The following is a 14739-nucleotide window of genomic DNA, read 5'->3' on the forward strand; positions in this document are numbered from 1 at the left end:
GCATCGACACCACTCGATGGTGTCAATGCCACGGTTTCATAATTTCAGGGCGTCGCTGGGCTGGTTTCTTCCCTGTGCCGTACGAGCCGGACGCACGACGAGACCTTCGACGTTTCCTCTGCCGGTGCCGGCTGCCGGGGGAGCCGACGTTGACCCTGAGAAAAAAGCACCAACACACACGCACCGCCGCGGCGCAGGGCACACGCCAGAGAAATGAGAGTTAAGTGACCGATCCCCCATTAATCAATGGGATAATTTTTCATCTAGGTTAGTTGTTTCCACGTCGCCGTGACTTTACACCGGTGAGTCACGAATCCGAGCTGCGTTGCACGCTTGAACCCGCGCTTTTTTAACCCTCCTTCGTGAGGCAAATTCGATTCGCCCGTCGGATTCGGTTGAATTTCACGTGAGAAATACAAGGGGAAAATGCGTTAAAGAAGGTTAAAATAAAAAATTAACACAATAACTAGGACGTTTCGAGACAATTGGTGACTTGCGCTAATCAGAGAATTTGGCTTTTGATGGTTCAAGGCTTATAGATTAGCCACATATCGACGGTGAAACTACCAAACCACGTATCTCGTTTGCGGTGTTTAAAAATCTACGCTCACATTTTTTTTTTTTTAAGTAGACCAAATCAATATCATTCCTTGAAATTTTCACAGAATTTTCTCTGCACGAAGAGAAAAAATCACAGAAATTTTCAAAAGTGGACGTTAAGTAGTTTTCCATTTAAAAAATAAAGTATGACAGGAAGTCTGCGACGTCGCAAACCGAGATACGTGGTTTGGTAGTTTCACCGTCGATATATTAAGACCATCCAACACTGGAAAAAAAACACATTGGATCTAGAGTCCAGACTCTTAAAAACATCGACAAGAAAAAATACTCTTGATTCAATCAGATTTAAGCTTAAATCAAGAACCAAGCCTCTTAATTTGAGCGGATTTCCTTCTGATTTAAGTTTAAATCTGATAGTATCAAGAGTCCTTTTTCTTGTCAATGTTTTCAAGAGTCTGGACTCTAGATCCAATGTGTTTTTTTTCCAGTGAAACATTAAGTTTCTACGTCTAATATTGACGGAGATGTCACTCTCATAAGCGAATCGGGGGGATGGGGGGATAGAGGGCACACGCCTTCCCCGTTTGCCCGGAAAAAGGAGGATGAAGAGGAAAATTTGGTCCTAATGATTGTTATTTGGACTAAATTTTGCAATTTGGAAATACAATTTCTGGCTCATCTGCGAAAACGCTCATGTGCATACACTTGATGTGTGTACATACGTCGTTTGTAAGCTGAGCCAGGTATTATAGTTCAAAATTTCAAAACGCATTCAATGTGATGATTCATGATGTGAAATCATCAAAATCCGATTATGTGACTAGCGTAACTGCCTCATTACGTATCATTTCTCAACTGGAGCAAAAGCCAAAAACAGTAAATTAAAACAAGAAAATGAGAATGCAAATGTACAATGGCAAGAATGGCCAGTTTCTAAAATTTGCAACGCTGGTTGGCACTGGTAAGGAGTTGTGGTTGCGAGTCTTTCCTCTTATGCGAGGGAGGTCAGGGCATTGATGCTGCCTCAGTGCTACTGTCATGTTGCCTCCGTAAGGTGAGAGAAAGAATCTAATTACCGCGTGCTCACACGCCTTCAAAGTTTTCAACAATCAGCTGGGAAAGTGTTTTTACAAGGTGAGATTCATCGCTTTTGCATCACCAGGAAAAAAGCTCAATATATTCCAAGATTGGAAAATGTGTTGCGTTAGAAAAAGTTGATTATTGATCGAGGTGAATTGCTCTTTTAAAATGTTGACTACCTCAGCCAAAAGTGAAGTCGTCAGGGTGTTACTTATATTTCATCTAAGTATAATTACTTTGCGGGAAAGAAAAAATGGAACATTTTCTAAAACCTGACATATAGGTACATACTGAGCTACTCCATTTATTTTGCTAATCACCCGTCATTCGCGTGAGCAGCGCGGTTGAATTTCGAAAATAATGTTAGAACTAAAATTGTTTTTATAACCACAAAAAAGTTTACTCTAGAAATGAGTACCTTATGGATTTTCTTCTATGATAAATTTCAATTTATAAGATATTCCTCGCATTTAGACATTGCATAGATGTTTATTAAAGTGAATTTTAGCAGCCATATTACCCTCGGCATGGGTCAAAACTCCAATAGGTCACTTCTCGTTTACAATTTGTAGCACTTGCATTCTACGTTGTTTGGGCAATGAAACAATTATGAAGACTGTTCGCATAATAGTGTTTGCACAAAAAGAAATGTGCAACATCTTTAATGAGTCAGAAAACAAACAGAGCAGCTTGGAGAATTAAAATGCAGCGTAAAAAAGTAAACTATTTTATGAAGTGATAACTCATATTTGTCCATTCAGGTACTCAGGTTGGCCATGGTAAAAAAAAAACTCTTCTCAATCTCCTCAATAAGTTGGAAAGCAGACACGAAAGCTTGAGGAATTAAACGCACCGTAGAAAATGAAACCATGTGACAACGTGACCACATGGCAGCTCTCTATTCGTCCATAGTGCAGTTGGACAATATATTCATGGTGAAAAACATCCTCGCAACACATTTGATGAGTCGAGAAACATACACAGGAAAGCTCGGAGACTTAAATGCCGCGTTAAGAAAATAAACCATCCCATGTCGTGACACAATTACCTGTTCGTTATTCGTCCAGTCCTGTTGGCCATGATAGGCATTGTGAAATACATTTTCTTATCCAGCACCTTAATTAATCAGGAAACAGACAGGATCGCTTGAAGACTTCAATGCCGCATTTTGAGAAGAACAAGTTTGGAGTGATTTTATTTTTAAGTCGAAATCTTCCCTACACTGAAAAAAAATTCTCGGCGTTTTTACCAAGGTCCGTTGGTACCTTTACCATCTCACCTTTTTTACCAATTATTGGTAATTTTACCAAGACAGACTGGTAAGCTTACCTAAAAACCGGTATTTTTGCTGTTTTTTCCAGGTAAGAATACCACTTTTATTGGTAATCAATTCCCGGTAACTTTGCCGTTTTATCTCGATAATTCTACCACAGTCGATAAAAAATATTGGCGTTTTTACCAGGGTCCAGTAAAATTACCGAGAAAGTTCAATGATTTTACCGAGATTTCTCGATAAAATTACCAATGCCATAAATGGTAATTTTACCAAGAAAAAACTGGGATCAAATAAAACCCTGGATTCTTGGTAATTTTACCCTTTTCTTAGTAAGTACACCGATATTTTTTCTTCAGTGTAGTTGGAAATTCATAATCGAGCAAAATGATTTTTGAAAGATTGACCCGGCAACACTGGACTGAGACCTGGGATGCGCCCACGAGTGCCTAGGGGATGCTGGCTAACAATCATTGCATTGTGGTTGTCGGAATCAGCGAAGGACCGCACTGCTGCCGAGTAGCGCACGAATCCGTTGTTGAGGTTAAAACGAAGGCGATTGTTTAAATTTCGGGTCGCGGCTGCAATGCTGTGAGCGGGCTTGCGAAATGATTAATTCATCGGACAAATGATGGGTCTGTAATTCTGTATGTATGTCCGTTAGCTCACGGTACGTCCACTGATCTTCGATTGAGCGGCCAGCGACTCCACGCTTTGTTTCGACACAGGGTATCATCGGGTCGATCCCACCAACGCTCTCTGTTCTATGCCGCGAGACAGCGATTAAAGAGAGGATACTACCTACTACTTCTGTGAGTAGGAGTAATAGATATAGGAGTAAACTTGGTTTCAATCACGAAAATTTTACTGAAAATTTTACTTTGAAATCACAAAAATGTCCAACAAATTACCTAAAGAGTTGAAAGAGATCTTCGTCAAAGCTGAGTCGCCAAATTTTTTCATTAGGATATTAAAAGAACACTTTTTACAAACCACAATCAGATGAATATCACCATAGGCTTTCAAAAAAGTCTAAAATTAGTCTAATGGTTGCTCGATGGTCGGCAGTCAGATTCACCTAGAGAGGAAACCCAAGAAAACTTGGTGCCAATACTCTGATGTAAGGGGGTTTCCCCATTTTGAAGTACCCCTTCTTTCAATGTAATTCCATGCTTTCCAGGGCTCGGGTGAAAATGAAGCAATGGCGTGGGGTGCTTCGATATATATCGATATTCCCCATTTGAAGCTATGGTAGAGAATCGATTATTAAGGTGTTCATTGCGAACACCCTGATAATCGATCCTTTTCCACAGGTTTAAATGACAGATCAATCGATATATCGCAAAGCACGCCGCGCCACTGAAATGAAGATACGTCATTATATGTCAGAAGAGCAACGATATACATACTTTGCTTCCGAGGTTGTTGATATGCCATAATCGTTGACGTAGAGCTTACGCTAATGTTTAGATGTCTTGTATTGCCTCCAGCTCACGAAAACTTTGCGTTACGTTTTCCTTCGAATCGGTACAGGTATTCGTATGACGTCCGTCTGAAACGCTCCATGAATTCTGTCATGCTAAGGAAAAAAGCCATATGAGCCTCCAGACGTTGCCAAGTTTCCTCCGATAAAAACCGGATTTACAGGGAAAATTGCGAATATTATTTTCCAAAATTTTCGGAAAATCGTGTACGCAATTTATTCTAAATTATCTGAAAATTTCAAAGTAAAATATACATGAATGTTGTCAAAAATACATCTTTTATCAAGGGAAATTTGGCGACTCTTGAATGTTCATACGGCGTTCTTCCTCAGCACGGCAGAATTCTTCCTTAGCGTCGTGCGCATACGCAACTGCATTGCAGGAGCAAGAATGAGTCAGGAAGGTGCACTGTGCAGAAGCAAAGAACGAGCACCAATGCGTGATGCAGGAAGAGAAATCTGACAGAGGGGTCGAGGAGTCTTGGCATAGTGTATCACGACCACCGTTGCCAGTCACTATCTTGCGGTATTTTTAAAGCTTTGGAATATTTCGTTTACGTCAAAGTGAGTTCAAAAAAGGATGGACACCCTAGTATTCTGCTATGCTAAAAGTAAAACGCCGTGTGAACATTCGAATGTTGCCAAATTTCACCTGATAAAAATGTATTGGAAAAAATTCATGCATTTTTTCATTGCGATGTTCAGATACTTTAGATTTAATTTAGTTTTAAAACAAAGTTTCCTGAAAAATGGTTTGGAAAATATTCACAGCTTTCCTAATAGATTTGTATTTTATCGAAGGAAATTTAGCAACGCCTGAATGTTTATCCGGCGTTTTCCCTTAGCACGACAGTATAACTGGATGTTAAAAACATGTTTCAAACTCGTGAATTTCAAAGAGAAAAGTCTTAAAAAAATATTAAAATATCCATGTTAGGGAAGGAACCTTCTTTGTCTTTTTACGTGAAAATGACACCTTATGCAATTTTAAAAAAAAATTTCATCACTTTATTTTCGTAATTATTAACAAAAATTCAATATGAAATTTACGACCAAAATAAAATTGATGATCATTCAATCACTGCCAAGTGACTACATAGCGACTCTTAATGCGCATTACACAAAAAATATTTGCTCTCAGCTGAGAACTTAAATAAAAGAATTAGGCGGGATGTTCACACTTAGACTACATTTTGCGATTAGGTTTTACTAATTTTGGCTCGCTTATCGCATAATCACATACCTACACGGGAATCTAATGGCATAGACATTATTTATAAAACGAGCTAAAAATTGTAGTCCTTATTACAAAATGCTGTCCATTTGGCTGACATTAAGTGTTGCAATTGGTCGGTGCCCGAAAGTGAAATTTCCCATTTTGTGGAAAACATAAGAACATGATACATTTTATTCACCCTAAACCAGATATGTCGCAAATTTTGAAATTCCGCAATTCACGTATCAATCCTTCGACTTGCGCTATATTGATACGGCTTACACAATATATATTGTATCGAGAATTGGCATAAAAAATGCTGAACATGAGTCATGGTAGCCGATTTGCCCCTGGGGCTCTCCGATGTTGGTAAAATCACCGCTCATACTTTCAGCACAGTTCAAAAAGTTTATGATATTCCTGATGGGGAGTTTTTTTTCTCAGGACAAGATGGCAACTGCGCGCTATTAGGGGCTTGGTTATTTTTTACTTACCGCTATTAACCGTGATGACGTAAAACTGAATTTAATCACTCCTATGATTTACGCGTGTAATTCACGAAATCAATGGGACCAAGCTGCGTTGATAGAGAGAAAGTGAACGCGATTCGTCAGAACGGAATCTTATTCTTCAGCGCATTCACGAAACCCTATATCTTTATTTCAATGATCAAATATTATTTGGTGAACGGCGTCATGCGTTTATCAAGCCACGCACATTCCCTCAAAGTATGCAACCGCGTCAATTAGTAAACATACCTTAATCAATAAAAACTCAAAATTGATTTATGGATATCAGAAAATATAAGGGTGACCTCCGAACAAATAGGGGCTAAATAGCTCAAAATAATAAAATCAATTCGGTTTAAGGATTATTTCAAATTTTCATTTTAAAATAATACTTTTGAGAAGTTGTTGCAAGTTTTAAACTGCCATGCTTTAGTTGCGAAATGTATCATTAATACAAATTTACAATGCCCTCTATTTGGCACGAAAATGAACTGAGTTGTTTGAGAATTAGCAGTAGTGATTTTTGAAAAGCAAAGCAACACTGGATTTTGACACCAAAAATGTATTTAAAATTATTAATATCTATTAATGCTAGTGAGGCAGTCACTGTCTCTTGAAGACTTTTTATTTTAGGAGGACAAATTTATTGAGTGGTAATAAAAACTTCAAAGGGGATGTAAATTTTCAAAATACAAAAATGTATTCTTTCAAAAACTTACGTGAACATTAGAAACTTCTACTGTGCACTTTTATGCGCACGTAAGTGGTTTTAAACCAGGGCCGGATTAAGGGGGTGGCCAAATGGGCCGCAGCCCATGGCGGCAAATCTATAGGGGGCGGCAAATTTTGAAATTTTTTTAAATGTAGGTATAGAAAATTCGAAGTTAGAAAAAAAAATTACAAACGAGAAAAGGCGACAAAATATCTAGTTTCTGAGAGTATAGTAATTTCTACTTTTGTCGTCTTTCTGTGATACACCTTTAATTAGTCGAGTTAAGAGAGAAACCAAACACGCAATTTGGCCTGGAACGGCGCGACTTAGAGAGAAACGATGACGAGGACTTGAGATGAAAAGGAGAAGCGCTCGGCGCGGCGATCGGCATGTAACACATATTAGCCCTTACATGACTGCACAAATACTTCACGCATTGCGGCAAACATAGTGCAATCAGCGTGAAACGCAAAGCGCCTACAAGACTGAGTGAATACTTCACGCATTGCGTCATATACAGTGCGTTTAGCAGCGGTCGGCGTGAAACTCATAGCGCCTACAAGACTGTCGGAATACTTCACGCATTGCGTCAAACACAGTGCTGTCTACGCGGCGCGGCGGCGGATGTTAAAATCATTCATCCACATTTATGTTTGTTCTTTCATAATTTTTTCGTTCATTTCTTTATGGATGGAAGGCCTTGTCCACACAGAGATAGGTTTACGAGACTTAACTTTCGCGCAAAGTTCCGTGAACTTTTGCTAGTAGTGTTGACAGGCTTTCCCAAAAAATGTGTTCAACACAAGTAAACGCGTCTTATGCACCCCTCCCCCGCTGGCACGTTCATTTGATGGTTTTTATTGATGTTTCAAAACGCATGAGAAGGGGGCGACAAAATACAAGCGGCCCATCGGGGGCAAGTAGGTGAATCCGGCCCTGTTTTAAACAATTAAATTTAAAGTTCAATGTAAAAATTAACATTTTCTTAAAACCCTCCATGCAGTTCCACTCTTTTACATAAGAGTGAAATAATAAAGGTAGGTTTGATTACGAGATGCAACAACAAGGGTTAGTTCAGCAAGTAATTACGTAAATTAAATAGAATATTAAGTTCTTCATGTACCATCGGAACTCAGGTAATATCCTTCAAGAGGCTTGAATTAGTTTTTAGCTTGCGATATGACATCATGCTCATAACTCTCTCGAGTTTTATGTGCATAATTAACATGGCGCCGTTAGCTCAACCTTTAAGAAATTTATTCCTCCAAAATTACAAACTCGTATTCCCTGCTGAAACAGTAGCATAAATGTTTTAACATCGCCTCCAAGAGATAAAAAAAAAAAAAAAAAAAAAAATTATTATTTTATTATTTTTACAACCTTTCAAACATGTTTCCAAGACCAAATGGATTGCAATGAGTAGCAAGGAAGCCAATCGGCCGTTGCCAAAGTTTATCGGAATATAATTTTTGTACACGACAACGGTAAATTATATTCATTTGAAAATGTCAGAGTATTTGCTTCATATCCCAGAGCAAATCTCCTGAAATTTTCAAAATAATCTACACTATCGTTTTTCCGTGACAAAATAAACAATTCTATGAAACTTGGCAATGACTGATGTGACTTGACTTCTTTTTGCTTAATGCGGTCCGGTAATTAGAAAAAAATAAGAAAGAATTGACCAGAGTTGAAGGGCGGCCTCGGGGTATTTTTGCAATTAGTGGATCAATTCAAGCGGTTTTTTCGCCGAAAGAAATGACTCATATGTCAAGTTTGTCATTATATTGGCAGCAGCTTCTTTTATGAGTAATTTTAGTAAATATCCCCGTGACACATTTAAGAACTTGCTCATTTATATTATTGATTCAACGTCTCTTTACAGCGTCCATTGATATAATCAAAACCGAGATTTTATGAAAAAGTTTTAGTGATGTTCATCAATACATACACTCATCGCTCTACTTTTCTTGAAAACTTCTTCCACTGAACAAAAATATTGAACTTGAAGTTCATTCAGTGAACCTGCATGCAGATAATATACGAGGGTCATCCAAAAAGTAAGTTCACCCCTTTCATATCTCCGAAACTAAAAGGGATAAATCAAATCGGTAAAAAAGGACTTCTTATTTATATCCTCAGCTCTCCATAGGTACCAAGATTTTTAAATTTGGACCACTGGTTGCCGAGATATTCGATTTTTACGTGAACAACTCCCGGCCAGTTCCGTCCACCAAACGATGCGCTGCGATTCCCATCACGCTACCTGAATTGACTGTGTTCCCCACACATCTACGTAGGAATAACCAACTCAAATATTCTAAGATTGGCTTTAAAACAATCTTACCTTATTTTTCGACGTAATTTCCGTTCCTATAGATGCATTTTTCATAGCGTTTCTGAAGCTTCTTAATGCCGTTCTCAAAGAACACTTTTGGTTGACTCTTGAACCAGCCATTGACTGCTTCCATCACTGATCGTTCTCGAAGCGCTGGCCACCTAGGTGCTTCTTGAGTTGCGGAAAAATATGATAGTCACTCGGGCAAAGGCTGGAGAGTATGGAGGATGAGGTGACACCTCCCACGCAAATTTGTCCAACAAATTTTGGGTCTCTTTCGCCGTGTGAGGTCTGGCATTATCGTGAAGGAATAGGGGACCACGAGACAAGAGACCCGGTCGCTTGTTTCTTATTGCCAATCGCAACGAATTCAATATTCCACAATACCGTGGTGCATTGATTGTACACCCTTTCTCCAAATAATGGACGAGAAGTACTCCTTGAGAGTTCCAGAAGACAAAAGCGACGCGACAGCGCGCGGTGCATCTCATATCAGCGCGTCGTTTAGTGGACGGAACTGGCCGGGAGTTGTTCACGTAAAAATCGAATATCTCGGCAACGAGTGGTCCAAATTTAAAAATCTTGGTACCTATGGAGAGCTGAGGATATAAGTAAGAAGTCATTTTTTACCGATTTGATTTATCCCTTTTAGTTTCGGAGATATGAAAGGGGTGAACTTACTTTTTGGATGACCCTCGTATATTACCTATAAGCAAAAATATATAATCTGTTCGTATAAAATAATTCGTTCAATAAGTCGAAATTAAAAAAAAATCACTATTGTCATACTCTTAAATAATTGACGGACCTCAAAAAATATCTCCAGGATAGAAAAGGGACTAAAATAGATCACTCGAACATAAATGTAAGTTTTGAAAAATTTATAAAAATTTACAACACTATCAGAAATCATATGCACAAAAAAGTTTTAAATCGCAAATTGGAAAAAATTTCCCATTCTGGAAACTTTATTTACACTAATATTTACATGAACAATTATTAAATAGATTCCGTACTTCGAGAAATTATTCAGCACCAATTAATTACAATATCGTTGAGCAGAAAAATCGTTCGTATCGTTGGGACAAGAAAAAAACCTTTTCTACCACTATAAATTTCAACGTAGGAACTGTAAATTATAAATCACGGAAACCAACCATCTCCTATCACCAATCTTGATGAAAAGTACTCAACTTTAGTAGACGAGTTTGTCAAGGAGGGTTGAGGGATGGAGGTTGCGGGGGAAAGGGAGATTGAAGTGGCGGCCATCGTTGAAGGGCCCATACGGAGTTGAAGTTGTTTAGTCGACCTCAATTTTCCTAAAGGATCCCGTCATTTGTTCAACTTCGTCCATTTTGTGGGCTTTTCGACGCATATCCTCGTTGGATGCAACGTCATCCTGTGTCAAGTACCAATCCCTGTGTTTTTCCAAAAGCTTCGCCGTGTAATCTGTAAACAAATATAATTCTTCATAATAAACGTATACGCTGGCTTGCTTTCATTATATATTAATTTATGAGAACGCATGCTTTATATTAGTGGCTAAAAATTTTACATGGATTCCATGGAAGTTGAATTTTCGTTTGTTTTCTTTTCGAGATAATTGATTCTTCACACATGTCTTCTCCGTTTTTCATCATTTTTCTTCCTAAAGTGTTGTCATTTCTGACAACAGATAATACACAGTAAAGAGGGTTTTTGTCAATGCTGTACTTACCGCCGGGTGTTATAGCACCCAGCCTCCTACCTAAATTCGTCGCTCCTCTGACGTAAGGGCGTATCTCGATTTCAACATGAGCCCTCTTCCCCATATAACTCCATGCTTTTCAAGGCTCATGTGGAAATGGAGATACGCCCTTACGTCAGAGGAGCGACGAATTGTCCTCGGTGGATATCTTGCATGCAACAGGAGTATTTCAACAAAGTTGTAAAAATGTTTAATTGATCCATAATCGTTTTCTCCTCTTTTGTCACACATTATTCCTCAGAATTTTGGTCCGGGCCCTTATTCCTCAAGTTCCATTTGAACGTATTTATGCTAAAATGAGCTATGTTACACGCAAACCCTATGCATATAGTTCCTTTTAGCATAAATACGTCTATTTTTTTACTGCAATAAATAAATTAAGCGGTGCTCAATAGAAAAAAATGATGAAATTTCAACTTTTTTCCCCCCTTGGAGGATGACAATACTGCCGTGCTAAGGAAGAACGCCGTATGAACAAGAGTTGCCAAATTTCCTTCGATGAAACATGTATTTTTGACAACATTCATGCATCTTGAAATTCTCAGATACTTTATATTAAATTGCGTACAAAATTGTTTGAACATTTTGGAAAATAATAAACAGAATTTTCCCAGTAAATTCGGTTTTTGTCGAGTAAACTTGGCAACGTCTGAAGGCTCTTGCGACGTTCTTCCATAGCTCAGTAGAATACTTCCTCTACCTTAGGGTAGCGAGAAAGTAAAAATAAGTGGCTTCAAAACTTACCATCATATTCGGCCAAACGGGGGCCCTTGCCCCCCAAATCACAGGGAACGACGTTCTCATCAACCATGCGGACTAAATCCTTAGTAGAGGGATGGACGAAGAACCTCTCGGCGATTTTTTTCGGGAGAAAACTCTTGAAGCCGTTCAAAACCCTGTCGATACCGGGCCCAGCATTGATGACGTGATACGCTTTGAGCCTGTCCGAGTAGGCCGTGAAGAAGATCTCCATCCCGGTTTTTAACCAAGGAAGAGACTTGAGGAAGTGCGTGTAGCTCAGCTCCGAGCAGTCTACAATTGTCAAGGAGTGTTGATGCCGGTCTCGCTCCAGATAGTAGAGATCCGTGATCATGAACAAAAGTTTCAGATTGTCCTTGATATCGAAGATGCTCGTGTCTTGGCTGGGTCTGTAAAGATTTCGAAGTAAAAAATTTGAGACCATCAAAGATAAACAATTTTTTTAAAGGTAGGGACCGTGAAATTTTAACGGGCAATTTTTAATTTTATATAATTTTAAATTTTAAATTGTTAAAATTTGGCTAATTTTAAATTTATTAGCTTGCTAAAAAAAATAAGTAGAGAGCGGTAAACTTCATTTATGTGTCAACAGAAAGCGTTAAATTTCATTATAATTAGGCAGTTGTGTAACTTGGAAATGATAAATTTGAATTGGAGAGCTTCTCGGGAAAGGAGCCCATATCGAAAAATCGCGTTTGGGAGAGATGCATTTGGAATCTAAAAATTACTAACATATTTTAAATTGCATTTTGCAGAAAGAAACCCAAGAGCATTCCAATGTTGCTCATATTATGCCATTTTTTTGACCTCGCAAACATAAACTGATCATCTAAACAAGTTTATCTTACTCCTAAGAAACTATGCTTTCAAGATGAAAATTACCCTGTAAATTTGTTAATTTGCAGGATTTCAGTAATTTTATTGCAAGGAATGCAAGTTGCACAATCTTAGCAACATTGGATTGCTCTTGGCTCCGTTTTGCAAAATGCAATCCATTTATTATACGTATTCACTCTGGTATCGGAAACTAAATTTTTTAGTTTTTAGGGACTAAAGTTCGAAGTTTTTCTTTCCCACAAAATGGCCCTTTGAGATCTCAAAGTGTCCATCGGCGGGAGTGGGGTCTAGATAACGCATTTGAATTAAAAGGAACTATATTCATTTTGACTTGAGCCCTGCCATGCATGTGTTCTTATTTGTCTCAGGGCTCATTTCAGAATAGATATAGTTCCTTTATGATTTGAACTATGAATGACTATGTTCAGTTAATACCTCATGAAGACAATGCGTTCGCCTTCCTTGGTCCATTTATCGGATAAACAAATAGTGAATGCTTCTCGTGCTTGGATGATATCCTTTCCTTGTGGGTCTCGATTTCTCAGAACCTCTGGATATTTGCTGCGATAGGAATAGTAGTTGTCTATTTTCTTCTTTGTCTTCTCCAGTCTATACTTGTTGTGGTGCAAGAAGGTTTTGATCCATTCTTCGTCTTCGATCTTCGGTAGATGTGGCTCTTTGGACATCCACTCTTCAAAGATTCCACATCTCGCTGGATCCCTTCCGGAGTCAACATTGGTTCAATATCCATACTTTTGAGTGAAGGCTTCCTGTAGTTAAAAAGTATACTTGCTTAACTAACTTACAAGTGCAAAAATAATGGATTTTATAATTCAATTTCTTTCGAGAAACGGTAAAACTTGAACGAAGTCGAAAATACGAGATGAAAAAACGTAGAAGAATCACAAACTGAGACCTTAACTTTTATTTAATTTCTCTCTAAGGAGTTAGATCTCCATGGGCCCCGCCTCTCTCGCCATAAACCCTTAGAAATTTTTGGCGCCGTTGGTGTATATCTGAGGGTGGATATAATTATTTGGATTGGCACTAACTCTTTCTGACTAAAACTTTGAGTCATACTGAAACTTGTGTTGCTATCAAAATCTAACCTGAGTACTATTTTAGCGCCAATCTTCGATACCATTCCATCATTTAGAGCTAAACCTAGTTACTTGTCCGATAAAAATTTTCGTTGATCTCCATGTCACGGAGGTGGCATTGAAAATACATGCATATAGCATACGCACGACTAACCTTTTACAGAATTACAAAATTGAATTTCTTGAATAGTGCACGACAAAAGTCAGTAAAAGCACAGGTGCTGAGCAAATTTAACACATTATACTCACAATTTTACGGTATCCTGAAACAACTATCCTTAATGGTAGAGATCACTGACACCGAAGATCCGTCACTAACCACAACCACCAAATCAATAAAACTGTCTCCACTAAGTAGAGCCAATTTGAAGAGACTGTAATGAGTTGGAAAAAACAAAGAGCGACCGGTGTTATGCGGTCGAGACGATAAAAAAAGAAGGAAAATGTGTGGGCTTATACAATGTGCCGTAATCGTTCTTCGTTGGTTTTTCATCGAAGTCGATTTCTACTGTGGTAAGTTACGATTCTGCATTTTCGTGGAATTATGTCATAACGAAATAGGAACGGACAAAAGTCAAAAGAAAGGTGAAGAAAAATTAGATAATGACAGTATGGTCGAGTGAAAAGTGCACACCACAGGTAACAAAAAAGGCAGGATTAGTTAAATAATTGTCAGAGGATTACCTTGAGCTCGGTACTCAAAATATGTTATTTCATCGCATATGATCGCAACGTGGGTCCTGGGCCATAATATTAATATTATTTCTGAACAAAAAGAGTGAAATATGAATGGCTGTGTCAACTTATTTTTACTTCCCAAGTACTAAAACATTCATAAATCTTTTGTCATAAACACGGGGAATTTGGTAAGTTGTGAAAATTGCTTTTTCTGGCTAGGCGTTAGAAAAAATGTCTCATTCACTTTTCGCCCGCTACATATGATAATTTATCGCAAAAATTCGAGTTTCGACGGCTGAGATTCTTAGTCGTGGTCAGTTCTAAAAAGTTTCTTTAGGGAACCTCGTAAGGTTTACATCGTGCTTAAGAACGTTTCAGGAAGATCCGTTACATAGTCTCATAAAAAGAGACATTTTTCGATTTTCGATACTTCATTCGATAAAATA

The 14739-nt window shown here is 38.3% G+C and overlaps 1 protein-coding gene across 1 annotated transcript; it reads right to left on the reverse strand.

Moving 5' to 3' along the window:
* Positions 1-10144: 10144 nt before the first annotated feature.
* On the reverse strand, positions 10145-14613 carry LOC109031891 (retinol-binding protein pinta). The gene is made up of 4 exons (XM_019043705.2): positions 13865-14613; positions 12951-13285; positions 11664-12067; positions 10145-10621 (listed from the first exon to the last, which is right to left on the reverse strand). The coding sequence occupies exons 2-4, from the start codon at positions 13199-13201 to the stop codon at positions 10473-10475; spliced, it is 804 nt and encodes a 267-aa protein (XP_018899250.2). The 5' UTR covers positions 13202-13285; positions 13865-14613; the 3' UTR covers positions 10145-10472.
* Between the last annotated feature and the right edge of the window lie 126 nt (positions 14614-14739).

Source organism: Bemisia tabaci, chromosome 7, assembly GCF_918797505.1.
Source record: "Bemisia tabaci chromosome 7, PGI_BMITA_v3".
Classification (NCBI taxonomy): Eukaryota; Metazoa; Arthropoda; class Insecta; order Hemiptera; family Aleyrodidae; genus Bemisia; species Bemisia tabaci.